Source organism: Eretmochelys imbricata, chromosome 1, assembly GCF_965152235.1.
Source record: "Eretmochelys imbricata isolate rEreImb1 chromosome 1, rEreImb1.hap1, whole genome shotgun sequence".
NCBI classification, from domain to species: Eukaryota; Metazoa; Chordata; order Testudines; family Cheloniidae; genus Eretmochelys; species Eretmochelys imbricata.
Window position 1 is genome coordinate 188,008,012 of NC_135572.1, and position 26,765 is coordinate 188,034,776.

Sequence of the window (26,765 nt, forward strand, 5' to 3'; positions counted from 1 at the left end):
TCAGACTAGGTTACATTCTGAGCTCAGTTTCACCTACAATAGTCTGTTTCTTAGCATGATCTCTGAGCCTTGGCTTACGGTGGAATGATCTAAGGGAAGCGCTATGTTTTTCTACAATGTAGGCTGCAGCTGTGCTCATTTTAATACAGAGGATGTTTTAATTGAGCTGGAACACCATTCTTGGACCTGTAGTTTCTCTGGAAAGGACCACTCCAAGGCAGTGAACTGGTGTACTGTTTGGTGGACCATGCAATATATGAACCATATTGCTTGGACTGAGACTGAGCAATTCCACAGTGGGACCTGCAGAGTTCTCAAGCAGCTCTGTTTGGATCAAAATAGGCCTTTTGCAGCACTGAATGCTGCATCCTGCTGCCCATTTGAGCAATCATGGAAGCTCAGATCAAGATGGGATATTGAACACTAGGACTTGTAGTTTCCGCATAGGGACATGATGTGAACAAAACCAAACCACCAGTATGCTCTGCAGGACACTCTAAAAAGTTTGTTCCAGCACCTCCTCTTTTGACACTTCAGTCTTTTGTACCTCATATTTATTACCTGAAAAGAATAGGTCCAGAGTAGGCCTCATCCAAATATACTTGAAGAGAGATGCTCTTACAACTCACAGGGTGAGCTGACACTTTAAGTGGTTTCGGGCTCAGCTGCTCTTATGTGAGGCTTAGCCCACCTCCCCAGGTGAAGGGACTGAACATAGGAGTCACATGACAAGAAGTATGTGACTAAACCAAGCTTGCTGGGATAAAAAAAGGGCAGGCTATTTAGGAGAAAGATTAGGTGGGAGTGCTCTGTTAAGATGGAGGCTACTAGCTAGAAAAGGGGCTGGTGAGGAGGCAAGGGTGAGCATCCGATGAAGTGAACTGTAGCTCACAAAAGCTTATGCACAAACAAATTTGTTGGTCTCTGAGGTGCCACAAGTACTGCTTTTCTTTTTGCATATTGGCAGAGGCTCTAGGAAGTAAAGATGGGACAGTTTGTTATGGGGCAGATATAATTGTTTCGCATCCCAGGATGGTAACTTGTTGTAGAGGGTAGGTGTGGGTTCCCCTGTGATCTTCCTTGTGCAGAGGTACAGCTGCTCCTGTCAACAGGAAGGAGAAGGGACTGACTAAGGACCAGGAGAGCTGGATGTTGGACCCAGGTGAAAGGCTGTTTGGGAACAGGACAAATCCTTTGAGCAATGGTTATGTATGGCAAGAGGATGGGAGAAAAATTTTTGTTGTTTGTGTTTCTGTTTGGACTTTAATTCTGAAAGGGGTAGACTTTTGTGACTTAGCTGGAGTGATTTAACTATACTGGGGGCTGGAGAATCATCTGAGAAGGAAAACTGAGGTGTAATACTAACTGGAAATCAGACTAGGTAAGCCTCTGCAGTGGCCTTATCCTCAACTGGTCCTAACGTCATGGGAATCCAGGGTCTCCCTAGAAGACAGGGGAAGTCATTTTTCTGCCTGATACACTTGTTTGATGCAAGATGCACCCAGCAATGAATTTTAAAACTGCTACAGAGTGGAATAACATACAACATGGTTAAATGTGTGCATCAGTTATTTAAATATTAAAGAGATTGTCGTCCCCCAACCCCCACCAATCAGATCTTCAGGAAAGAGATGGGACTAAAAGTGGGATGTAACCATGTCTCTGTCCTCTTTTGTGTATATAACAGCAGCCTAGTGCCTTGACTGCAGTAATCCCCTAACCTGTCTTCCATGAAACTACCCCCAAGTCTGCAAAAGAACCAATATTTACTATAAACCTGCTTCAGAACATAGGCTGTGCAGGTCAACTAGGCAAAGACAATGATCTTTAGGTGGAAAAACTACAACAACCAAAATAATTCAACTTTGTTGAAAGAAATGGGAAAACACACTGAATTACCCTTACCCAAATGCATCGGGGAAAATCAAACTAGGAAATGGAAGCATTACAAGAAAAAGCCTCAGAGACCTTCTATTTTCCTAATCCATCAATCCTACTGTACGTAGTAAACAGTGAACCAGTAAAGTGCTTAAAACCACTATGGCTTATTGCTAATAGTAGTCAAGGTAGCAGGCCATACTGAGGCATTTTTGCTTATTGCTAAAAGTAGCCAAGTCAGCAGGTCCTAAATTGGTCATGCAGAGGCCTCAGCGTAAGCAAGACAGGAGGGGAGAGGGTTTTGGGTGCCACAGATAGGGTGGCTTGACCCCATGCCCTTCCTGCTAAGAATGTTGAAATTGCTGATGCATGTATTTTAGAAAAACAAGAAGTCCGTTTATATGCGCCCTCAGGAATGTTTGTCAGGGCCCTAAGGCATGGACACTCTGAAAAAAAAAATCTCTGGTTAATCAACAATCATAAGATGCTTGATCTTTTAAACCTGCTTACTTAGCAAGTTTTCTTTAAGGGATGTGTCATTGTATTACTAATGTATAAATAAAGGGAAAAAGTTTGAGGTAGTGGGACTTCTCAGAAGGGGCTCTTAAGGGACGCTCTCTCTGGACGCATCTTGGTCTCCACTGGCAGACAGAAGCCTGGCCAGCTGAAGCGTGTCACGGTGCCACTTGAAAGCCTCACTCAGCTTTGGTAATTATTGAGGGTTGGGGGTGTTTTACTAACCTGTTGCAGATGTGTGTAAGTGCTTGAGACTAAGTAAAGTTTAGCTTTAAGTGAAAACACTCTTGTGTTGTCCTGTTTGTACCAGCCATCTATCAGTTGAACGGCTATGTCTCCCTTGATTTATTTCCTGACACCACCTTGCGCAGAGTAAAAATTACCAAGAACTTTGGGTTGAAAAAACCTCAGGTAACACTACTACTGATAAAAAGAGAAGGAGTTCTAGTGGCACCTCAGAGACTAACCAATTTATTTGAGGATAAGCTTTCGTGAGCTACAGCTCACTTCATCGGATGCGTGTAGTGGAAAATACAGTGAGGAGATTTATATACACACAGAACATGAAAAAATGGGTGTTATCATACACACTGTAAGGAGAGTGATCACTTAAGATGAGCTAATACCAGCAGGAGAGCGCGGTGGGCGGGGGGGGAGAAAAACCTTTTGTAGTGATAATCAAGGTGGGTCATTTCCAGCAGTTAACAGGAACGTCCGAGGAGCAGTGGGGGGTTGTGGGGGGGAATAAACATGGGGAAATAGTTTTACTTTGTGTAATGACACATCCACTCCCAGTCTCTATTCAAGCCTAAGTTAATTGTATCCAGTTTGCAAATTAATTCCAATTCAGTAGTCTCTCCTTGGAGTCTGTTTTTGAAGTTTTTTTTGTTGTAATATTGCGACCTTTAGGTCTGTAATCGAGTGACCAAAGAGATTGAAGTGTTCTCCAACTGGTTTTTGAATGTTATAATTCTTGATGTCTGATTTGTGTCCATGTATTCTTTTACGTAGAGACTGTCCAGTTTGACCAATGTACATGGCAGAGGGGCATTGCTGGCACATGAGGGCATATATCACATTCGTAGATGTGCAGGTGAACGAGCCTCTGATAGTGTGGCTGATGTGATTAGGCCCTATGATGGTGTCCCCTGAATAGATATGTGGACACAGTTGGCAACGGGCTTTGTTGCAAGGATAGGTTCCTGGGTTAGTGGTTCTGTTGTGTGGTTGCTGGTGAGTATTTGCTTCAGGTTGGGGGGCTGTCTGTAGACAAGGACTGGCCTGTCTCCCAAGATTTGTGAGAGTGATGGGTTGTCCTTCAGGATAGGTTGTAGATCCTTGATGATGCGTTGGAGAGGTTATAGTTGGGGGCTGAAGGTGATGGCTAGTGGCGTTCTGTTATTATCTTTGTTGGTCCTGTCCTGTAGTAGGTGACTCCTGGGTACTCTTCTGGCTCTGTCAATTTATTTCTTCACTTCAGCAGGTCAGTACTGTAGTTGTAAGAATGCTTGATAGAGATCTTGTAGGTGTTTGTCTCTGTCTGAGGGGTTGGAGCAAATGAGGTTGTATTGTAGAGCTTGGCTGTAGACGATGGATCGTGTGGTGTGGTCTGGATGAAAGCTGGAGGCATGTAGGTAGGAATAGCGGTGAGTAGGTTTCCAGTATAGGGTGGTGTTTATGTTACCATCACTTATTAGCACCGTAGTGTCCAGGAAGTGGATCTCTTGTGTGGACTGGTCCAGGCTGAGGTTGATGGTGGGCTGGAAATTGTTGAAATCATGGTGGAATTCCTCAAGGGCTTCTTTTCCATGGGTCCAGATGATGAAGATGTCATCAATATAGCGCAAGTAGAGTAGGGACATTAGGGGACGAGAGCTGAGGAAGCGTTGTTCTAAGTCAGCCATAAAAATGTTGGCATACTGTGGGGCCATGCGGGTACCCATAGCAGTGCCATTGATTTGAAGGTATTCATTGTCCCCAAATATGAAATAGTTATGGGTGAGGACAAAGTCACAAAGTTCAGCCACCAAGTTTGCCGTGAGATTATGGGGGATACTGTTCCTGACGGCTTGTAGTCCATCTTTGTGTGGAATGTTGGTGTAGAGGGCTTCTACATCCATAGTGGCCAGGATGGTGTTATCAGGAAGATCACCGATGGATTGTAGTTTCCTCAGGAAGTCAGTGGTGTCTCGAAGATAGCTGGGAGTGCTGGTAGCGTCAGGCCTGAGGAGGGAGTCTACATAGCCAGACAATCCTGCTGTCAGGGTGCCAATGCCTGAGATGATGGGGCATCCAGGATTTCCAGGTTTATGGATCTTGGATAGCAGATAGAATACCCCAGGTCGGAGTTCCAGGGGTGTGTCTGTGCGGATTTGTTCTTGTGCTTTTTCAGGGAGTTTCTTGAGCAAATGCTGTAGTTTCTTTTGGTAACCCTCAGTGGGATCAAAGGGTAATGGCTTGTAGAAAGTGGTGTTGGAGAGCTGCCGAGCAGCCTCTTGTTCATATTCCGACCTATTCGTGATGACGACAGCACCTCCTTTGTCAGCCTTTTTGATTATGATGTCAGAGTTGTTTCTGAGACTGTGGATGGCATTGTGTTCCGCACGGCTGAGGTTATGGGGCAAGTGATGCTGCTTTTCCACAATTTCAGCCCGTGCACGTCGGCGGAAGCACTCTATGTAGAAGTCCAGTCTGTTGTTTCGACCTTCAGGAGGAGTCCACCTAGAATCCTTCTTTTTGTAGTGTTGGTAGGAAGGTCTCTGTGGATTAGTATGTTGTTCAGAGGTGTGTTGGAAATATTCCTTGTGTCTGAGACGTCGAAAATAGGATTCTAGGTCACCACAGAACTGTATCATGTTCATGGGGGTGGAGAGACAGAAGGAGAGGCCCCGAGATAGGACAGATTCTTCTGCTGGGCTAAGAGTATAGTTGGATAGATTAACAATATTGCTGGGTGGGTTAAGGGAACCATTGCTGTGGCCTCTTGTGGCATGTAGTAGTTTAGATAGTTTAGTGTCCTTTTTCTTTTGTAGAGAAGCAAAGTGTGTGTTGTAAATGGCTTGTCTAGTTTTTGTAAAGTCCAGCCACGAGGAAGTTTGTGTGGAAGGTTGGTTTTTTATGAGAGTATCCAGTTTTGAGAGCTCATTCTTAATCTTTCCCTGTTTGCTGTAGAGGATGTTGCTCAGGTGGTTCCGCAGTTTCTTTGAGAGCGAGTGGCACAAGCTATCAGCATTGTCTGTATGGTATGTAGATTGTAATGGATTTTTTACCTTCAGTCCTTTTGGTATGATGTCCATCTGTTTGCATTTGGAAAGGAAGATGATGTCTGTCTGTATCTATACAAGATTTTTCATGAAGTTGATGGATTTCCACTCCATACGGCTAAATGCAGTGCCTTGCATAATAACAGGTTTCAGAGTAGCAGCCGTGTTAGCCTGTATTCGCAAAAAGAAAAGGAGTACTAGTGGCACCTTAGAGACTAACCAATTTACTGGTATTATCTGAATTTGCTACTGGTATTATCTGAAAGGATAATCCAACCCATGTTACTAGATGGGAGTGAAGACTGGGGTCTAACCTTTCCAGCTGCCACACCAGCTAGAACAAAACACCTGCAGTTTTGCAAGCAGATATTATGCATGCATAAAAACTAACTGAATTGTGAGCACAGAGCAGAACTGGGACACTTTCCTTCTAATTAGTATTCCCAGATAAAAGTTAAATTAACACTGAGTTAAATTTGAGCGTATACTAAGTAATTTAGGGTGAAAAACATTACAAAGAGATCTATCCTTAAAACATACATTATAAATCCTAGAAGTAAGGTTAAACTTAAAAGAAATTTAAACAAAGTTTTGGAAATGCACAGTTAAAGTATTCAAACAACCTCGATTCTGCCCTATAGTGATGCCAATAATCAAAAACTAATCCCATCTGAAAACATAATTCTATCCTCTCCCTAACACCTGTCAGGCTCTTGCCTCATGAAATTGAGCAAAATGTTATACTACTGTGTCCTATCAATCTACGCATAAACCAGGTCCAGATTTCACCCAGCCCAAATAGAACTCTCATTTGTGTGGTCTTCAATAAAACTATGTGGTCTGATAGTTGCTCTCTCCAGTGAAGAAGCTGTTATCTGTGAAAACAAGCCAGGCTGCCGAGGTAGCACTGTGGCTGCTCTGCAGTTCTCTAGTGTCAGATTGGCTAGGAAAGGACAAGTGTGTTTGAAGAGGTTGAGGCCCGAACACAGAAGGTGTTGAACTACACCCCACTGGCCGACACCCTGAGAGCCCAGGGCTATAAGGTCCAGATACATGCCCTGATCGTGGAAGCCCTGGGCGCATGGGACCCCCACAACAAGCTGGTACTGAGAGCATGCGGAGTCGATCGATGCTACGCCTGGCTCATGAAATAGCTCATGGTGTCCGACACCATCAGGTGGTCCAGAGACATCTACATTGAAGACATAAGGGGACACCACCAGTAGCAGTTTGAGTAACCGAGACCACCGACCAGGGAAATAACCCACTTCCTTCCCTGACAAACCAAGGGACACACCCCACCCATGTACTTATTCTCTACACCAATACTGACTTGGACTCCTAATACATTCCATGGGTGGCATACCCGAGCCCAGTTATCCACTGACGCTTTAAAAACTTGTACACCCCAAATCTGGATCTATGCTGGTTATATGATATGTATGTACCTCGTGAACCTTGTAACCAATACTTGCAGTTCCCCCATAACCCAAGCCCGACCCCAGCTGTACAGTACCTTCCCTCTTATCTTGTGTATAAATTTGGTTTTAAACATTAACTTTAATAAAATTCCTTCATCCTTACAGTTCATGATCTGCTATTGACTTGTTACTGTTTTAAGACCTAAACAATGAAAAACACTAAAACTTGAAGGCAGGTGGTCAGTGTGGTGCAAGCTGGGGTGCAGCAAGATGAGTGGAAATGGCAGAGACTGGACATAGTGGGGTGGGTGGGCACTGGGGCAGTATTGCTCAGCCCATGAGTGAGTTCCCCAAAAGCCTGAGGCTGACATAAAATTAATGAGAGTGTTAAAATAAATTTGAAGGGTGGTATTTGTCTGCTGGTTTTTGAGCCCCTAAGCTCTTCTCTACAACAGTGAGGGCTAGAAGCATTAAATAAATAAATAAATAAATAAATAAATAAAGAGCGAGCTCAGGTGCTTGTAAAATCACATGACTCCAGACTTTGGGGCTTTAAGAACCACACCCATTAAGAGTGAGCAACCCTGGTGGCTTGGCCGGGAAGGCGAGGGGTGGGCGCGCAGAGCTGGCATAGGCACTGGCGCTGGGGCTGAGGCTCGGGCGCGGTGCAGCCCGTCACACCAATACGGCCTGGGCTACATAAGCCACAGTCCGCCAGCAACTGGGGAACATCCCCGGCGTCCCCTTGCACCCGCTCAGCGTCACGTGTTCCACGGAGGGGCGGGGCGAAGCGGGGAAAAGCGGGGCCAAGGCAACGACCCTCCTCTTTCTGGTAGGGCGCTCCTCTAGTGAATGACAAACCAACTCGCCAATCAAGTAGCCGCATCGGACACGCGGGGCGGGACCAGACAAGGGCGGTGGGCGGGACGCGGGAGGCGTGCGCGATTGACGGCTCCTCCGTCCCATCTCCTGGCGGGGAGCCCCTTTCCCCGCCCACCGTCCGGCCCGAAGAGGCGGGGCTGCGCCGGGGGCCGGGACAATGGGGGCACGGGGAGGCGGCGGCAGGAAAATGGCAGCGGCAGCAGGAGGCGGCGCGGGGCGGCCGGTGGCGGCTCCGGCGCTGATGCTAGCGGCAGCGGCCGCTCTGGGCTTCCGTGAGTGCAGGGGCCGGCGGGGGGGGCTCCCCTGGAGCGGGCGCGGTGACCGGGGAGCCCTGGGCGGGGCGGCGCCTGGGCTGGAGACCCGCAAAGCGCCGCTCTCGGGGGCTCCGCGGCAGCGGGCGTGTCCTGGGCCCGTGGCCACTCGCCGGCCGCTCTGGGCTGCTGGGCGCGCCGGCCGTGGGGGCCGCCCCGGTGCGGCTGGGTGAGAGCAGCTGTGGGGGAAACACGCTCTCCCCGGCCCGCCCCACCCTGGCCCCCGACTGCCGCGGGGCTTGGCTGGCGGTGACCAGATTTAAACGCTCTCCAAGGAGGAGCTGTTTTAAAACGTACGTGTCGCTTGCGTCCTTGGACGATATCCCACCCCTGGACCTGAGGGCGGCGGCAACAGTAGTAGTAGGAGCAGCAGCAGCAGAAAGTCCTTGAGGAGCCTGGTCCCCTAGGCTGTGCTGTCTGATTGGGGGCCTTGAGGATTTCCCCTTTACCTGTAGGGACTGGACTGGTGGCTTCCAGCTGGAAGAAGTGGGTAAAGCATTGCGGGGTTCCGGCCAGAGCTAAATTCTGTGTTGTTGCAGCTGCTTCCGAAATGGGGCATCCGGTCCTGGGGTCTGAATTGATATACACCACTGGGCACAGAGTAGAGGGGCAGCTGTAAGGATACCAACCTAACCTGGTTAAGAAGGAAGCTACTGTTGGGTATAGCCTATCCTGCCAATCCCCCACCATACCTGTTGCTGTTTCCTGGGCATTTCCAAGTGTCCAGTCACTTGGAGAAAATTCTGTGATATTAAAGGGACACTCAAGAGAAACTACTGTTCATACTGTATCTGTTAGCAAGCACTAGGCTGATAACAGCCGTACTAGGTCAGTCCAAGGTCCATCTAGCCCAGTATCCTGTCTTCTGATGGTGGCCAATGCCCGGTGCTTCAGAGGAGATGAACAGAACAGGTAATAATCAAGTGATCCATCCCCTGAAACTCTCACTGTAGTTTCTAAAATCTGATGCGTTTGCTTTTTCAGTTAGGCCCTGCAATGAAACTGACTAATTTGGGTTTCCCCTTTCTTAAATCGTTTTACTTCCTGGTTCTGGAATGGTGCTATCCCAGGTTGGTAGGAATGCTTTTAAATATAAACCAAAACCCTGTCTTACATGGCAAAGAGAAAATCATATGTGGTCTTGGGTAAACTCTGTCCAGAAGGGTATAAACTGTAGAAAATAACTTCCTTGAAAATTTATTTTGATAGTGAAAAGTGCTGGACTGCTCACTCTTGGCAGTGATGTTCTCTATCCACAGAGCAGTGTCCATCTCAAAGGCAGAGATTCCCAAATGGTGCTCTGAGGAACACTTGGCAGTGGACTTGAGGGAGAGCTGCTTAGTCATATGGGGTTGGATCTCCTCTCCTCCATCTGCTCAATTTAGGGCTAGTTTACACTGGCAACGCTAAAGCGGTGCTGCGGCAGTGCTTTAATGTGCCTTGTGTGGTGACGGCACACAACGAGTGCGGCTCCCAGCGCTGGGGCACTGTTTACACTGGCACTTTACAGTGCTGCAACTTTCTTGCTTAGGGGTGTGAAAAAACACCCCCCCTGAGCACAGCAAGTTGCAGTGCTGTTAATTGTCACTGTAGACAGACCCTTAATTGACAGCTTAAAATACACAACTGTTCTGCTAATATTACTTTCATGTAAGGAATTAGCTGTCAGAAGTTAGGCAATCATGAACAGGAGGGGAGACAATACACAATTGCTCAGATGTCCTTCATGCAATGGGGAAAACCCTGAAACCTTTAACAGTCCTTGCCCAGAGGCATTCAGCCACCACTTATATCGCAGAGTTAACCCTCAAGTTCAGTTTGGGTATTGGGAAGTGAAGTGTTTGTGTGGTGGTAGGTAGCACATTTCTGAAATTTCTGATAACTGCAAATAGGGAACAAATTGGATGTGTGCCCTGTGCGTGGATGAATTAGCCAATGCAGAAGAAAGGCTGTATGTTTGGCTGACTGCTACCTGTTTTTGTGTGGAGCTGAAACACTGGAATTCACGTGTGGCATGGAGTTTATGCAAAACAGGTTAGAACATCCCTGGAGAACAAGACTCCCTCTAGCTACTAAATCCCACTCTGCAATAGGGTAGTTTCTATTAAGCAGTTTTCTTTGTTGTGAGATGACTCATGTGGAGGAGGTGGTAGCTATCAGATGCTTAGCTTTCTTTCACTGCAGAAGTGACACTAGTCATTGGTGGTGGTAGTGGCTGAAAGGGAATGCAAAATATCCAATACCAGTCCCCTCTGAAAAACAATCCATGTACTAAAACATCTGGAAAGGCAAACTTGTCTTGTTTCAGAGTAGCAGCCGTGTTAGTCTGTATCCACAAAAAGAAAAGGAGTTCTTGTGGCATCTTAGAGAGTAACAAATTTATTTGAGCATAAAGCTTTTGTGAGCTACAGCTCACTTCATCGGATGCATGTAGTGGAAAATACAGTGGGGAGATCTTATATACACAGAGAACATGAAACAATGGGTGTTACCATACACACTGTAACAAGAGTGATCAGGTAAGGTGAGCTATTACCAGCAGGAGAGCGGGGTGGGGGGGAAGGGAGACCTTTTGTAGTGATGATCAAGGTGGGCCATTTCTGGCAGTTGACAAGAATGTCTGAGGAACAATGGTGTGGGGGGGAGAATAAACATGACGAAATAGTTTTACTTTGTGTAATGACTCATCCACTCTGTCTTTATTCAAATCTAAGTTAATTGTATCCAGTTTGCAAATGAATTCCAATTCAGCAGTCTCTCCTTGGAGTCTGTTTTTGAATTTTTTTTTGTTGAAGAATTGCCACTTTTAGGTCTGTAATCAAGTGACCAAAGAGATTGAAGTGTTCTCCGACTTGTTTTTGAATGTTATAATTCTTGTTGCCTGATTTGTGTCCATTTATTCTTTGACACAGAGACTGTCCAGTTTGGCCAATGTACATGGCAGAGGGGCATTGCTGGCACATGGGGGCATATGTCACATTGGTAGATGTGCAGGTGAACGAGCCTCTGATAGTGTGGCTGATGTGATTAGGCCCTATGATGGTGTCCCCTGAATAGATATGTGGACACAGTTGGCAATGGGCTTTGTTGCAAGGATAGGTTAGTGGTTCTGTTGTGTGGTGTGTGGTTGCTGGTGAGTATTTGCTTCAGGTTGGGGGGCTGTCTGTAAGCAAGGACTGGCCTGTCTCCCAAGATCTGTGAGAGTGATGGGTCGTCCTTCAGGATAGGTTGTAGATCCTTGATGATGCGTTGGAGAGGTTTTAGTTGGGGGCTGACGGTGATGGCTAGTGGCGTTCTATTATTTTCTTTGTTGGACCTGTCCTGTAGTAGGTGACTCCTGGGTACTCTTCTGGCTCTGTCAATTTGTTTCTTCACTTCAGCAGGTGGGTATTGTAGTTGTAAGAATGCTTGATAGAGATCTTGTAGATGTTTGTCTCTGTCTGAGGGATTGGAGCAAATGCGGTTGTATCGTAGAGCTTGGCTGTAGACAATGGATTTGTGTGGTGTGGTCTGGATGAAAGCTGGAGGCATGTAGGTAAGCATAGAGGTCAGTAGGTTTCTGGAATAAGGTGGTGGTTATGTGACCATCACTTATTAGTACCGTAGTGTCCAGGAAGTGGATCTCTTGCGTGGGCTGGTTCAGGCTGAGGTTGATGGTGGGATAGAAATTGTTGAAATCATGGTGAAATTCCTCAAGGGCTTCTTTTCCATGGGTCCAGATGACGATATCATCAATGTAGCGCAAGTAGAGGAGGGGCATTAGGGGACAAGAGCTGAGGAAGCATTGTTCTAAGTCAGCCATAAAAATGTTGGCATACTGTGGGGCCATGCGGGTATCCATAGCAGTGCTGCTGATTTGAAGGTATTCTTTGTCCCCAAATGTGAAATAGTTATGGGTGAGGACAAAGTCACAAAGTTCAGCCACCAGGTTAGCCGTGACATTATCGGGGATAGTGTTCCTGACGGCTTGTAGTCCATCTTTGTGTGGAATGTTGGTGTAGAGGGCTTCTACATCCATAGTGGCCAGGATGGTGTTTTCAGGAAGATCACCGATGGATTGTAGTTTCCTCAGGAAGTCAGTGGTGTCTCGAAGATAGCTGGGAGTGCTGGTAGCGTCGGGCCTGAGGAGGGAGTCTACATAGCCAGACAATCCTGCTGTCAGGTTGCCAATGTCTGAGATTAGGCATGGTGTTGAGCAGGAGTGCTGACTGGCAGAGTAGCTGACATGGGGTGTTACAAAGAGTCTCAGTCTTATAGATAGATGAGCACTCTCACTGCCCTTTGTAAGCACTTTTGATGTGAACTGGAAGGTTCCTAGTTCACATAGTTGTAGTGCTACCTTAAGGCAAACTAGGTACCTTTTATATTGCACCTGCAAGGTTAGTGCACGGCACATAAGCATGCTTCCTGATTCGTGCCCTCATAGACCACAGAGCTGTGTTGACAAGTCTGTGGGGTAGGAGCAAGGCCACAATGAATGCCCACCCCTGCCCCCCTTGGCCACAGCAGGGGAGGGGGAAGAGGTGTAATTGAAAGTGATACCACCATTAACTCATTGCCCCTCGGGTTGAGAACCCTGAATCCACCACTGAATTACGTATTTTAATGTAGAGAAAATAAGTCTTCAAAATGTTGTTTTCCTATTCTTCTTGTGACTGGCTTAGATTCTGCCCCACAGCATAATTACAAGGCTTTATATACACTATACAGAGTTAGTTGTGTTGCTGGCCTATGTGCCTATTGAATACATGCAATCCATAGAAGAATTCATCTCATTTTGGAAGGTCAGTGGGTTCCCTGCCATATTTCAGAATGTTTGCCTTGAGACAGAGCTCAAAGGAGAGGATACTTAAATTAGTCTTTGAATTTAGGATATTGCCTTAAGGTGGCCTTATGCCCTCATGTTACATAATTCCCCAAATAGCTTCCTCATCTTGGAATTAAACTACACCCATTATCCTGTACACGGATAGAGTGAGAAATTCCATGCTGGGACTTACTCCCAAGTCAGCAATAGGTAAGAAGGGACTGAAAGCCTGGTTGTGATGCTCTTTTTCTCGGGGGAACACCCTGCACCCCTATGTTCATCCTTCTAATATAATTGTGTGGTATTCAGTGCAAAGTTTGTCATGTTGGGTGTCTTCGGAAGGCTCATGATGCACTGAGCATTGTTATAATAACGTAATAGGTTGTAATTTCATGTATATAGTTGAGGCTGAAAGTGTGTCCTCATGGTTTAAAACAAGCCCAGGCAAAGCTCTCCAGGAAGAGAGGGGCAGTTTACACCTCATCAGGGCATGTATGGGTCAAACCCAGCCCAGCCTCTCAGGAACAAAGGACACTGGCCTAGGCAGCAACAAAGGATCTGTTGGACTCTCGAGTTTGGGATGACGATGAGGTAATGCTCACCTGACCCTGAAGGGTCAGGGGGAGGGGGCGGCAGAGCCAAGAGGGAAGAAAGAACATGATAAAAGGGAGAGATGTTTGCCATGCTCTTCCTCTCTCTTCCACCTCTATCAAAAAACACCACCACCAAGTGACTGAAGTGCTGATCAAAGGGGAGAACCTGGCTGAAGGGTAGCCAGCTAGCCAGTGGTGGGAATCATCTAAGTTGTAAGGGCACTGAAAGTGTTAAGATCAGCTTAGAATGTGTTTTGCTTTTATTTCATTTGACCAAATCTGACTTGTGATAATAAGTCAAAGCACTTCAAATTTATCTTTTGTAGTTAATCAATTTGTTTGTTCTACCTAAAGCAGTGCGTTTGCTGTGAAGCATGCCAGAGACTCCACTTGGGATAACGAGCCTCGTACATATCAATTTTTTGGTTAAATTAATGAACTTATATAAGCTTGCAGCGTCCAGCAGGCATAACTGGACATTGCAAGAAGGAGATTCCTAGGGTTGTATCTGGGACTGGAGATATTGGCTAGTATCATTTGGTTGCACAATCCAAGCAGCGGCTGGCCAAAAGTGCTCCCTCATGTAACTGGGAGCAGCTTACATGCTAGAAGCTGTGCGTGAACAGCCCGGGAGTGGGGGTTCTCAAAGCAGAGCAGGGTAAGGCTGGCTCCCAGGGTCGAGGATTGGAGCGACCTAGCAGATCACTGGTTCAGATAACACCAGGGGAACGTCAGACTGGTCTAGTCACGTCAGCCTGAGGCCTGGTGTGGAAAAATCCACACTCCTGACCAACATAGCTAGGTCAGCCTCATTTCAAGTGGAGACCAGGCCTCGGGCTATGTACCAAGCTTGCCCTTCTGGAAAAAGGGTAGAGTTGAGACTTGAGAATGTTTGTTTGCAAAATTGAGAGAACGTGCACTAGGAGTGGAAAGCATTCTCCACTTAGTCACACCAAGTTCTTTGACACAGTAGGACCAAAGTGAATATTGCAAACCAAGAGCTGTAAATCGAGTAAAAGTCAAAGTGCAAGGAGCAGCAGAAATAACTGACTGCAACAATGGTTTTAAAAGCGGCAATGCAGTAGGGAGGAAAGCTGATTTAAAAAACAAAGTAAGTCGAGGGCCTGAAGAGCTCTGTATAGCTCCAAAGCTTGTCTTTCACCAACAAAAGTTGGTCCAATAGAAGATACTACCGCATCCCGTTTGCCTCTCTTTATCAGTCTTGACTTTTTTTTAAACAGTAGTCCAAAATAGGACAATACAAGAAAGGTTCCTAAAGTTTCTCCTTGAAACACAGCAAAATCCTTCCTCATGAGGGAGAAATGTAAACTACTTAAAATTAACTCAGAGTGAGGGAGTCTGCCTACAAATACCAACATTTGGCAGATCTATTAAAGAAATTTTTTTTCTGGAATTGGATATATTGGAATTGAGTTTTAAATAATCGAGTCCCTAAAAACTGAATCTGTATCAGTTTATTTGAGCATGTGCTTACTAGCCAGATGTTTCAAGAACCAGGGCTGGGTTTGCGGGGAATTTAAGACTGCAGATGTTTGCAGGTCTCTGCCACTGGCTGGGAGAAAAACCCTTATCCAGTTGAGCATCTGTTGCGAACACGTGTTCAACTGAACTGATGTTAGCAATGTTGGGAACCCTGGAGTAGGCAATCCAGCAACTGCTGATAGTTTGCAGCATCATGTTGACAAAACTTGCAGTGAGCAAGGTTAGATGATCCTGTGCTGAAGACTGTACCAGCAGCCAGTGGGGTGTGTACACTAAGGTCCCAGATGTTGCTAACTCCAGTTCAGAAGTAGAATTAGCAAAGTTGGAATTTTTTCAAAAGTTTCCTTAGTGTAGACAAGGCAATAAAAGCCTAAAAAGTTCCACCATCTATTGTCTTGTATCTAGAGTATACAAGAGACTAAAGTCTACAAGCTTACAAGATAATGCCATTCCTCAAGTCTAGATAAGCATGGAAAATGTATTTAATAATAAATTACATGCACACATGAAGAGCCACAGGTCAGGTTTGTGGCACTTTTCCTGGAAATCTGCCTCCCTGTGAAATTAATGTTGCACGCTTTATTTTTCAATTGCACAATAGACTTGAAAATGTGCCATACACACACCTAAAGGCTGTGGAAGGAAAGTTGCCCCTGTGCTACTGAAGTAACTGTCTTCTCCCAGTTTGAACCACAGAAAAAAAACTTGTACAGTGTATGAAAGGTACTGTCCAGGTAACTTCTCCTTTTGCTATGTCCAAGCAAACTTGAAACCTCTCTCTTTCCCTCCCCTCCCCCCCCCCCCCCCCGTACTTTTCTAGCACAGATGATCAAATGCAATGTGCATGCTTTGCTACACTGGCCTGTGGGATTTAAACCTTAAGATGTGTGTGCAGCCCCCATATCAGGGGTCGGCAACCTTTCAGAAGTGGTGTGCTGAGTCTTCATTTATTCACTCTAATTTAAGGTTTTGCGTGTCATTAATACATTTTAATGTTTTTAGAAGGTCTCTTTCTATAAGTCTATAATATATAACTAAACTATTGTTTTATGTAAAGTAAATAAGGTTTTTAAAATGTTTAAGAAGCTTCATTTAAAATCAAATTAAAATACAGAGCCCTCCGGACTGGTGGCCAGGACCCAAGCAGCGTGAGTGCCATTGAAAATCAGCTTGTGTGCCACCTTTGGCACATGTGCCTACCCCTGCCCTATATACGACAGGGTCCAGTATGCAATGCTCCATCTTGATCAGAATAATTTGTTACTCTGGCATTTAGTCTTCACTGGCTTCCCTGGTATATTAAGGATTGAGGGTAGCTGCAGTGTGTGCTCCATCTCATGCAAACTTGATACAGCTTTTGGGTCCCTTTCCAGCTCTCAAGATTTTACTGGGGCAAAGATTGGTCAGTGAAGCAAAATGGAGTAAGAGGCTTCTTAGAACAAGGACCCTTGCCAGTAAGTGTTGTCTCAGCAGCCTAGAGATAAAGGTGGGACTTCAGGACACTTGTAAAATGCCCAAAGCTGTATCAAGTGGGTATATTTTCACCCTTCTGATTTTACAATGGCAGTATGCCATAATGCCATTCTTTGACATACTTTTTTTATTTTTAACTGGACATATCTCAAGCAATATTGTTGCTTAATTGTGGTGGTATGGGGAGTGTCCCACAGGGGAAAAGAATTGAATGTATGGTAATCAAAGTTTGATATACAACTTATTAGAGGTGGGCTGGTTGGGTTTTTCAACTCGCACTTACAGTCTTAAGCAAAAGAGGAATAAAGTTCTTGGTTTATATAAAACATAGAAAATAAAGTGTGGTAACTGTTTCCTTTCCTGTTCTGCCTTAGCAGTGACGCCTTAATTACACATGGGAGGCTGTAAAGACCCAACAACTCCACTGACTCCCCATTTTTTTGGTTAAAAACTGCCTTCTGTGGAATTGTTTCATTTGCACTCCCTAAGTCCACCTTATGAATTTTCTCTCTGTTCCTCTTTCTACTCACACTTTATCATCAGTCTCTTCTCTCTTCCTTTATGGTCCAGCAGTTGCTGTTGTCAGTGCAAGAGAAGTGTCTTCCTCATTTAGATTGGTTTCATCCCCTAATTTCTCTTGGAAATAAAAAAAAAACTTCAGTTGTTAAACTTTATGAATATGTATTGGTAGGAATGGTCGTGAAGGCAGACAAAATGAGTCGTTTGTTGCTAACTAGCAAACCTTATAGAGATTCTGTTGGCTATCTGGATGAGGTGATGACCCTGCAATACTAGGGTAGGATGGAGATTGTGGTGGGGTTTTAAGCACCCAAAATTTAGGCTATGTCTACACTGCACAGCTTTTAGTGACGTGGCTGTATCACTACAGCTGTGCTGCTAAAAGTTGCGCAGTGTAGCCCCTGTTTGTTAGCTCTCCTGCCGACAAAAATCCCCAGCGAGCAGCGTTTGTGTTGTTGGCAGGAGAGCGCTCCTGCTGACAAAGCGCTGTTCACACTGGTGCTTGTCACCTGCAAAACTTTTGTTTTTTAGGGTGGGTGTTTGTTTTGTTTTTTCTCCAAACACCTCTGAAAGACAAAAGTTTTGTCCTTCAGTTGCCAGTGGAGACATAGCCTTAGTCATCTGACATTTTTTCCTGTTCGGCTGTCTTCACTAGGAAAAAGGTTGTTAAGTCAAGTTAGCTAACTCACTTGATGCCTAATGAAGACAAGGCAGGCTGGAGTCTTCACAAGAATTAGCAGGTTTTGTTAGATTTGATTTTCCTCAGTTTTCACACTTATCAGCAGGCTGAATTAAAACTCCAACCTGAAAATTAGCAGTTTAGATTTCCTCCAGTTTTAATTCAAACTTTAACACTACCTGCTGAATCTTGTGAAAACACAAAACCTGCATGTCTTCACGGGGGTGGGAGAGGAAGGTGTGCTCATGAGGAAGAGAGGAGATCTTAACAGCTCAAATCAAGAAGACAAAGCCTCAGTGGGTGGTGGGATTACTGGCCCCTGCAGAATTTCACACTAATTACTACACTGCTACTTAAACCTACAACTAAGCAGGATTTACTCTGGGATGGAGGCTAACCTTGTGATATCACTTCAACACTTCACTTCCATACCTTTGCTTGTCCTTTTTATCTTGCTTTATTTCATTACCTTATTAACATCCTATTTACTTAAATTTTTTTACTTTCATTTTAACCTTAATCTTATTTCACTTAATTTTCACACTTATGCTGTGTGAAAGTTATCTCTATCACTTTTTGTATTACCATAGCACCTAGGTGCCTTAGTTATAGACCAGGACCCAATGTGCCAGGCACTGAGCACAGAACAAAGACAGTCCCTGCCTCAACAGTTTACACTCTGAGGCCATGTCTACACTACAGCCTATGTTGGCAAAACATGTGTGTGACTATTCTTAGTGACATAAATTACACCAACATAAGCATTCAGGTGCACAGCACTGTGTCAGTGGAAGAGCGTCTCCCACCGTCATAGTTTATGCTGCTTGCGGAGGTGGGTTTTTTTATGCCAGTGGAGAGCTGCAGCGCTGTATGTATAGACAGAGCTTGTGTATAAGAAGAGACAGATGGGGGAGTACAAGGAAACAATATTGGTCAGCATGATAGGCAGTGCTCTCAACACAGCAATGGTCTCATTGTTGTTGAGTTTTTTGTAGCCATCGTGGCAAAGGAGTTGAAGAGGGATTTGAGGGAGGATAATGGAGTAGGATTGCAGATGTTTACAGGGAGCTCCTAAGTGTGAGGAGTGATGAGGTATGCGGGGGACACAAAGATGCTTGTTTGAAAGTTTAACAAGTGGGTGATGGAGGCTGGCTTCTTGGGCCAAGTGGAGATGGGAGTTGAGAACTTGATAGCAAATGAGAGATGATAGGTAGGGCGGGATTAGGCTGTGGAGGACATTGAAAGTGAAGGTAAGTAGCTTATGGTTGTTGTGATAGAGAAGGGAGAGCCAGTGGAGCAATGTAAAGAGGTGGGCTAGGAAAACTCTCTTTGCAGCAGCATTCTGAGTGGATAAGATTGGGGCGAGATTGCATTTGTCAAGGCCAGAGAAAAGGTTATTGCAATAATTGAGAGACATGATGAGAGCATAGACGAGAGTTTGGCTGTGTGGATGGATAGGAAAGGCAGTATCTTAGATCTTATGTAGAAAGAATCAATAAAAGTTAGATGGTCTGGATGGCAGGATCTCCTTGGATCATCCTTCCCATCTTCCGTCACTCTGCTTCTACCAATCTTCTGGTTCCTGGCACTCCACTCTTTTTGGCTCTTCCAAGCTCAGTATACCTGTATACAACTTCACCTTTGCTAACAATACCTGGTTCTGCTCCTTTACTGCCATTCATCTCTCATTTTCCCCCATCCAGACAGCAGTGACATTTAAGCTTTCCCACTCCTGTCACTTCAACCTTCTCTTAAACTGAGTGTCACCCAGTGGATAACAACTTCATGAGAAATGGGAGATGGGGGAAAAAATATATAGGACAGGTTTCTAAGCAAACTACAAGCTTGTTCTGCCACAAGAGCACTTGGTCTAATTGGTTGAAGATTAATAATTTTTAGGGGTCAAAATGAGTAACTTAGGTTGGAAACAGTCTTGGTGGTGAACATCTGTTCTGTAACGCAACTTTACAGTCACGCTGAATAACCTTCCATGCTCTCCCTACTACAGGATGATTGCTGTGGAGCCTGCCTCTGAGAGGCGAGAGCCTAGTAACTGATATAGTCAGTCTGTTAAATCCCTGATAATAGGGTCAGTTATGACCATCTCCAGAGAGGCTTTGTGCCACTGCTGCTTGTACTTTGCCAATGCACCTCTGATAAGTTGGTGTTATTAACCTACCCAAAGACTGTTTCTAGCTGAGAAAAAGTGGACCTGCACACAGTGGTGTCTGCCTCTTCGTAATTATACCTAAGACTTATACTTCCAGAGGAGATGTTCAAGTGCAATTAACTTTACTGGTGATTCTCGTGTCTTGTTTAATGCCAAATAGCAGAGTATGGGGTTCTGTATTTGGTATTTCAACTTCCTCTTTGGGTTTGTCTGTGCCTCCAGACAAACCCTGTCTCCTGAATATTGGACTGTGATTCTGCTGATGGTTCTCTTTTTATTTTACTCTTACTTGGCTTGATTACACCAAATGGAGAAAAAATTATTCTGCAATAGCTATTTTGGTCAATTTTCCCATGTGGAGAAGAGTTTAAACATATTTTCTTGATCTCCAAAGCTATCATTGTAGACAACTAGGGTTCTCAGGACAAATTATTTGGTGACCTCAGAGTGCGGCCACCAACTCTTGCTGGTGGCCACTCTCACACTTTTTCCTAAAATACAAATAAACAACAAAAAACAAATAACAATAAAAACAAATAAATTTGCACATACACATGTCCACATCATAGTAATTTATTTAGTGCTGGCTAGTAAGTCTATGAAAAGTGATATCAACAAACATATAAGTATCACTTTTCACAGCAGACTTACTGGCCCCAGCAAGTTTGGGGACAAATTAAGCCCTGGATGGGGGCTTGGGGAAGGCAGCGGGGGGCTGGATCCTGAAGCCTCGCGGCCAGAGCCTGCTACTCCAAGGTTGAAGCCCAAAGCCTGAGCCCCACTGCCCTTGCGTAGATGGGGAACTCACCGGCTGCCTGCTCCTCTATTGTGTCCCAGGTGACTCGAGAGGGGGGCAGGGTCCAGCCCCTGCTGGAAGCCCCAGCAACCAACACCAAGGCTGTGCATCGAGGAGCACCAGGGAAGGGGGAGAGGCCACTTCTCTCCCCCCCGCACCCTTCTGAATCACAGCCACTGAGGCTGTGGCTGCAAGAAGAGCCCCTGGTGGCTGCATATGAGAAGTGCTGCACTAGATGGTTGGAGTTGTGGGTGCTGTTTGGAAAAACTGCACTTGTAGCTCTGGCTGGCTGTCTCAACTGCTAGCCTCTGTATTTAGGCAAAGATCAGGAAACTGAGTAAGGCACTTTCAAACCACAGTTTTGAGTAGAATGGGAACCTGTTCTTCAGCTGACTATTTCCTTATGGAGAAGGGAAGAGAGGAAAAGAGTTATTGATTTTTACCTACTTTTGTAGGTGCAGTGACTTAAGGGAAGGCAAATTTGGACTAAGTACCAATCTGAATGATTAGATAACTACACAGTTGGGACCTAATGCGTTTTACTGGCCTCTTAGCTCAATAGGTTGCAGTGGAAGCAAAAAACAGCAAGATTTCTGGAAAATCTAGCTTCCCTGAAGAACTTTGATAGAATTGCTTGGGGGAGTTGTACCATATTGTTCTGCCTGTGAGTGAGCATAATCTCAGAGGGGGTGTGGTTTAGAGACCAGTCTGTTGTTTGGTAGAGCATAACCTATGAGAATGCCAGATATTGGTGCCAAGTTCTACCTTTGGCAGCAGCACTCTAAGTTATTTATCTTTGTGCTGAAGTTGCTGTGTTCCTTGGTAATTTTGGGTTTTACAACATCCATTTATAGATCTGATGCAATCTTGGGACATATTTTACTGGTATAGTTAAACCAATAGAATTCCCTGTGGGGGCACTCTTGTTCCAGAATGTTCTGCAACTGTGTCAGAGGCACTGCATGAGGTGACCTGGAGCTCTTTCAGGCTAATGTGACTCCTGACTGTTGCAGGGAGTGATGGGAAGGGATAGCTGAAGGATGGTGTTCTGTATCACAGTCCTCTGATATCTGCTTGGGATTTGAGGATATGCTCATAGATTCAATGAGGCTAGTATCAGGGTTGGCTGGAGACTATAAATGGGAGCTGTCTTTGTTCCTGAGATTAATGCAGGTATGTTGCTGCAGGGTTCAAGTCTGTAAGATCTAATCTTTAGTGAGGTTACAACTTGGGAGACTCTGTAGAATGGTATGATCTAGTGCTGGCTGGCTGTTCATGTAATTCAGGGGGTTATTACCTTCTCCTGGCCTTAACACAGTTCTATCAAAGCATCAGGGTCTGTGGCTAGTGAGAATAAACTATCCATTGTTTGTGATCGGGTCAGCTGGGAATCTTAGTTTGGACCTGAGGAGACAAAGTCCACTTATGAACTAACTGGGAAACCTGGCTTCTGTTCCAGGAGTGAAAGGTGGTTATTATCCAGGTGTACAATAGATCCTTAGATATTAAGCAGGAGTTTTACTAAGTGTGGGCTGAAAGAGAGAGATGAGGCTTTTCTTCACCACACTTCCGAGGGCTATTTATGTACAACAATGGCTTCTTGGAATAAACAGGTCAGTGCTTACTCCTTCCTATTGGTAGCAATGAATCCTCTGTCCCCTATAAAGGCAAGCAATGTCTCAGTGCTGATTTTTCTTCCTACACTAATGTTGAGGGCATCTTGCTTGCTTTTTGCCTGAAAGGGAGATTTGTTCTGTGGTTTGGACTTGAAACAATGGATTGTTTTCTGTTATCATAATATCCACTCCATTAGCAGAAAAATCTTCTTACAGCACTGCAGCTATGTATTCACTTCGCTGAATTGCCAGAAGACCTCTTGTGTGTTCAGAAGAAACATTTGGTAGTAGGGACCCAAGGAAAGGAGCATTTCTTGGCCTGTAGTTAGATTATATGTAGGGGAGAAGGGAAGCTCTGACGCAACCTCTCATTGAAAATCCACCTCTCTTACAGGGCTTTTCTGTTTGTTTGATACAAGGGCTGTGATGACAAGGCAGTCAAACCCTTCCCTGGACTCTCAAACAAGGTTGTTCTGTAGGAGAATAAATAACTAGCACTTCTAGAGCACTCTACAGACTAACTTATACAGAAGAGGTACTTACTCTAATGAGCCATATGCAGTCTTCAGGGCTTGCTTTAACTTTGAATACCTGCAACAGACTTACCGCCCCTCGTTGTTTTGACTATCCCTATTTAAACCACAACTCATCACCATGATAGCTAGGTGTCTGGACGCTGCCTCAGTTTAAAATATTATCGGTCTTTAATAGAACTGACATGTATAGGCTGTTTTCCAGGCTTGCTGCGTGATGTGATCCAACTTCCTCTCAGATTAAACTGGGATCTAATGGCAATAACACACACCAGAGTCACTGTTACCAACTTCTCCATTGTAAAATACTCTGAAGCTTACTCTTTTGGAAGTGAGGAGAAGGATGGGGTGACAAAGATTCCAGTGTGTATGACTGGCTGTGCACATCTATCACAGGCTCAGTAACAAGAAATCTTGGTTAAACAGATCCTTTACCTGAAATGCTGTAGGAGTTAAAAGCTTTGGTAATGTTGTAAGTCAAACAATTCATATGTATTTCGTTGATGATTTATTTAGGGCTCCTGCAGAAGTGAGCCAGGGAATGGTAACATTATGCCTTATGGAATTAGGTGGTGCACTTAGACAAAAGGTTAGTTTTTTTGTTTTTGTTCTGCCTCATAATGAGTGGAGTTGAATTTGGTGTTTTGTTCCAGTTGCAGCAGAAATTCAGAGTGTTGTGGGGAGGAGAGAGATGAGAACCAAGCAGGAAATGGATTAGCAGCAGGCCCAAAACCTTTCTCAAAGTTAACTTCTCAAAAATTGCCAGTGGAAGTTAGAGCAATAAATACGAGGGAGTTTCGTACAATAACACTGTCTCCCACCAGCTGCACTACAGGAAGCATCTGTTGGCATGGAACAGCTCATAGCAAACATCACAAGAAAGGGGAAGCAGGATCCAGCCAATGTGTTCATGCTATAAACCTGATGTGATGTCTGCACAACCCATCACCATAGGGGTGATGCTGCTTTCTTGGTTTTCTTGTGTAGTTCTTGAGGTGGTACCAGTTCATCCCATGTTGCTTGTGCTTTGCTGGTCCTTGAAAACAGCTCTTGATTCTTTCATTTTTCCTTTTCCTCTTTCCCACCCCCAAACAGTCAGAGTATCAGCACTTGATGTGAAGACACCAGAGGAGCTCTTTGTGGAGAATGGGACAGAAGCAAGACTTCCATGCACGTTTTCATCCCGAGACGTGATCAGCAGTGCAGCGTCCATCTCCTGGAGCTTCCAACCAGAGGGAGCAACAACCCCAATATCAGTAAGAGCCCTTTGTCTGGGTTGATCCTGCTGTTTGTGGCAGGGCTGGGAGAGGAAAATCTCGGGTATGTTTAAGAAAGAACTCTTTGGTCAGGTATGTTTGTAGGGCAGGTCCCACTCCATGTTGGTGCTTCTTCACCCATCCCTCACGTAAGCTTTTGTTTTTAGCTTAGCATGAAATGTCACCAAATGCTTGTACAAAGTGTCACATCCTGTGTTTAACATCAGTTCTCTTCTTGCTGCCATGTAGTTTGGCTTGGAAAAGGCCAGGGTGGTGATATGTTTACACTGCAGCTGGGAATGAGCCTTCCAGCGTTGGTAGACTTGTGCTAGTGGGGCATGATCTAGCATACTAAAAATAGCTTTATGAACGTTGTGGCTCTGGCAGAGACTTGGGCAAGCCACCTGAACTGAAGCCTAAGCGGTCAGGTGGGCTTGAGAGGGTGAGCTGCAACATCCACACAGCTATTTCTAGCACACTAGCTTGAGCCCTGGTACTGTGAGTCTGTGTCTACCTGGGCTATGGGGGCTTGCTCCCAGCTGCAGTGTACACACACCCTTAGGCTTGGTCTACACCTAAAAATTTGCTTGACCTAGATACGTTGCTTGATGCTGTGAAAAATTTCTCTCCTTGTTTGACAGAGTTAGGTCAACTTAATCCCTACTGTAGTGGCAGGCAGGTCTAGCTACAGTAACTCATTTAACGTTGTAGTTATGTTCCTGGAAAAAGCTACTTTAAGCTAATCCAATTTCCCCATAAGAATTAATGTAAATGGGGGGAGGTTAGGTTCCATGGAAATGTTTTTTTCCAGACAAGACTATATACTTTTTAAATACACACACACACACACACACACACACACACTATAAGTTTTATGCAATTTAATACTGTACACAGCAATGATGATTGTTAAGCTTGATTGAGGTGGTGAAGTCAGAGGGTGGAAGAGGGAGGGATATTTCCTAGGGAATGCCTTACTGCTAATTGATGAACTAGCACTTGGCTGAGCCCTCAAGGGTTAATGCTTGTTAATGTAGCCTCTCGCTCTACAAGGCAGCACAAATGGAGGGAGGGGAGAAAGCATGGCAGAGAGAGACGCACACCTTGTGTGAGAGAGATGTGCATTGCCCCTTTAAGTACGCTGACCATACTCTAAGTACACTGCCTTTTTAAGTAGATCAGCTAGTTGAGACAGCAGCTGCTGCCAGCAAGCTCCCTCTGTCGTGTGCCCCCCCCACCCCGCTCTGTGCAGATGGCCTAATGGGGTAAAGGAGTGGGGGAAGGGGACACCTGACATTAGTACCCCTCTTCCCCATCATCCCTGCACAGCAAGCAGGAGGATCCCAGGAGCACCTGCAAGGCAGAGGGCAGGAGCAGCACATGGCAGTAGGGGGAGGGACAGCTGAACTGCCCAGCAATTGATAGCCTGCTGGGTGGCTGCTGCACAGGGAACTTAGGGGAGCAGGGAGCCGATAGGAGACTGCTGGTCCATCCTGGTTCCAAGCCCCCACCACTAGCTCCAACTGGCTGCTCTTTCTGCAAGCAGTGGGCAAAGCAGGTGGCTGCCAAACCACGTTATAAGGGAGCATTGCACAACTTCAAATGAGCATGTTCCCTAATTGATCAGCAACATAACAATGAAACAATGTTAACAGGGATGACTTTAAGTGAGGAGTTACTGTACTGCCTATTGAGAGGGTGGATTTACTACAGTGACAGAAAAACCCCTTCAGTCATTGTAGCAAGTGCCTGTGCTACAGTGGCCTCGCTGTCGTGTGCTGCTGTAGCATGGGTAGTTTATACATACGCTCAACTTTTTCGAGTGCCTCAAAAAGGTGCACAGTTAGGGAATAGGGAAAGTCAGAGCAGGAAGGAAGCATTGGAGCAGTGTGGAGGAGTGCACTGGGTTTGGAAGAGTACGAAGTGAGGGACCTGCCCCTGTGTCATGTTTTGCCCCTTGGAGCTGTGCACTGGAGGGCCAGCACATCCCAGATAACAAACCTTATTGATGTAAAGAATTCAGGCACAAAACAGGAAAACCCAGTTTGACTAGAGCTTTGAAGAACTGGGTTTCCTAAAGAGGCTTTCTATCCTCCCTCAACAAATAAGGGATTGATGTGGTCTGGGTTGGGGAACAGGGAATGAGCATGTGCAGTGCCTGGGGCAGGGACTGCATCACCACTTTCCTGCCTCCATCTGGTACATGCACTCTTCACAGCCTCACCATCTCCCCTCCTCCTCATGGCCTCTGCAAGCTTATGAGGGGTGTGGAGTGCAAGGGTGCGGGTGAAGCAGCTTGGGGGTGTGTTTGCATTTGAAGCAGTGTATGCGAGGGTGCCTAGGGAGCTTGGAGCCTAGGGTTTGTGGGGGTGGTCAGCAAGGGATGTGATGGAGGGAATGTTGGAAGAGTTGAAGCAGGGTCAGAGCAGTGGTGGGGGAAGAGGGGCAATGTGAGGGGTGTTGGAGCAGTGCAGGGAAAGGAGGGGTCACAGCTGTCCAGTGAGGGATGTTGGTCAGCTTCATCTGCCTCCCCAAATTTCCATACATAC

General features: G+C 45.5%; 1 protein-coding gene across 2 annotated transcripts in view; it reads left to right on the forward strand.

Annotated features, from left to right (window-relative positions):
• The first annotated feature begins 8,128 nt into the window (after positions 1-8,128).
• MPZL1 (myelin protein zero like 1) overlaps positions 8,129-26,765 on the forward strand; it is a 58,238-nt gene continuing 39,601 nt past the window's right edge. Inside the window, exons 1-2 of one of the 2 annotated variants that reach the window (XM_077820384.1) lie at positions 8,129-8,232; positions 24,056-24,216. In XM_077820384.1, coding sequence (XP_077676510.1) covers positions 8,148-8,232; positions 24,056-24,216 — 246 coding nt within the window. In that variant the 5' untranslated portion in view covers positions 8,129-8,147. Of the gene's footprint in view, positions 8,233-9,044; positions 9,184-24,055; positions 24,217-26,765 lie in introns of those variants that run through there. The other variant, XM_077820391.1, reaches the window with a different exon arrangement.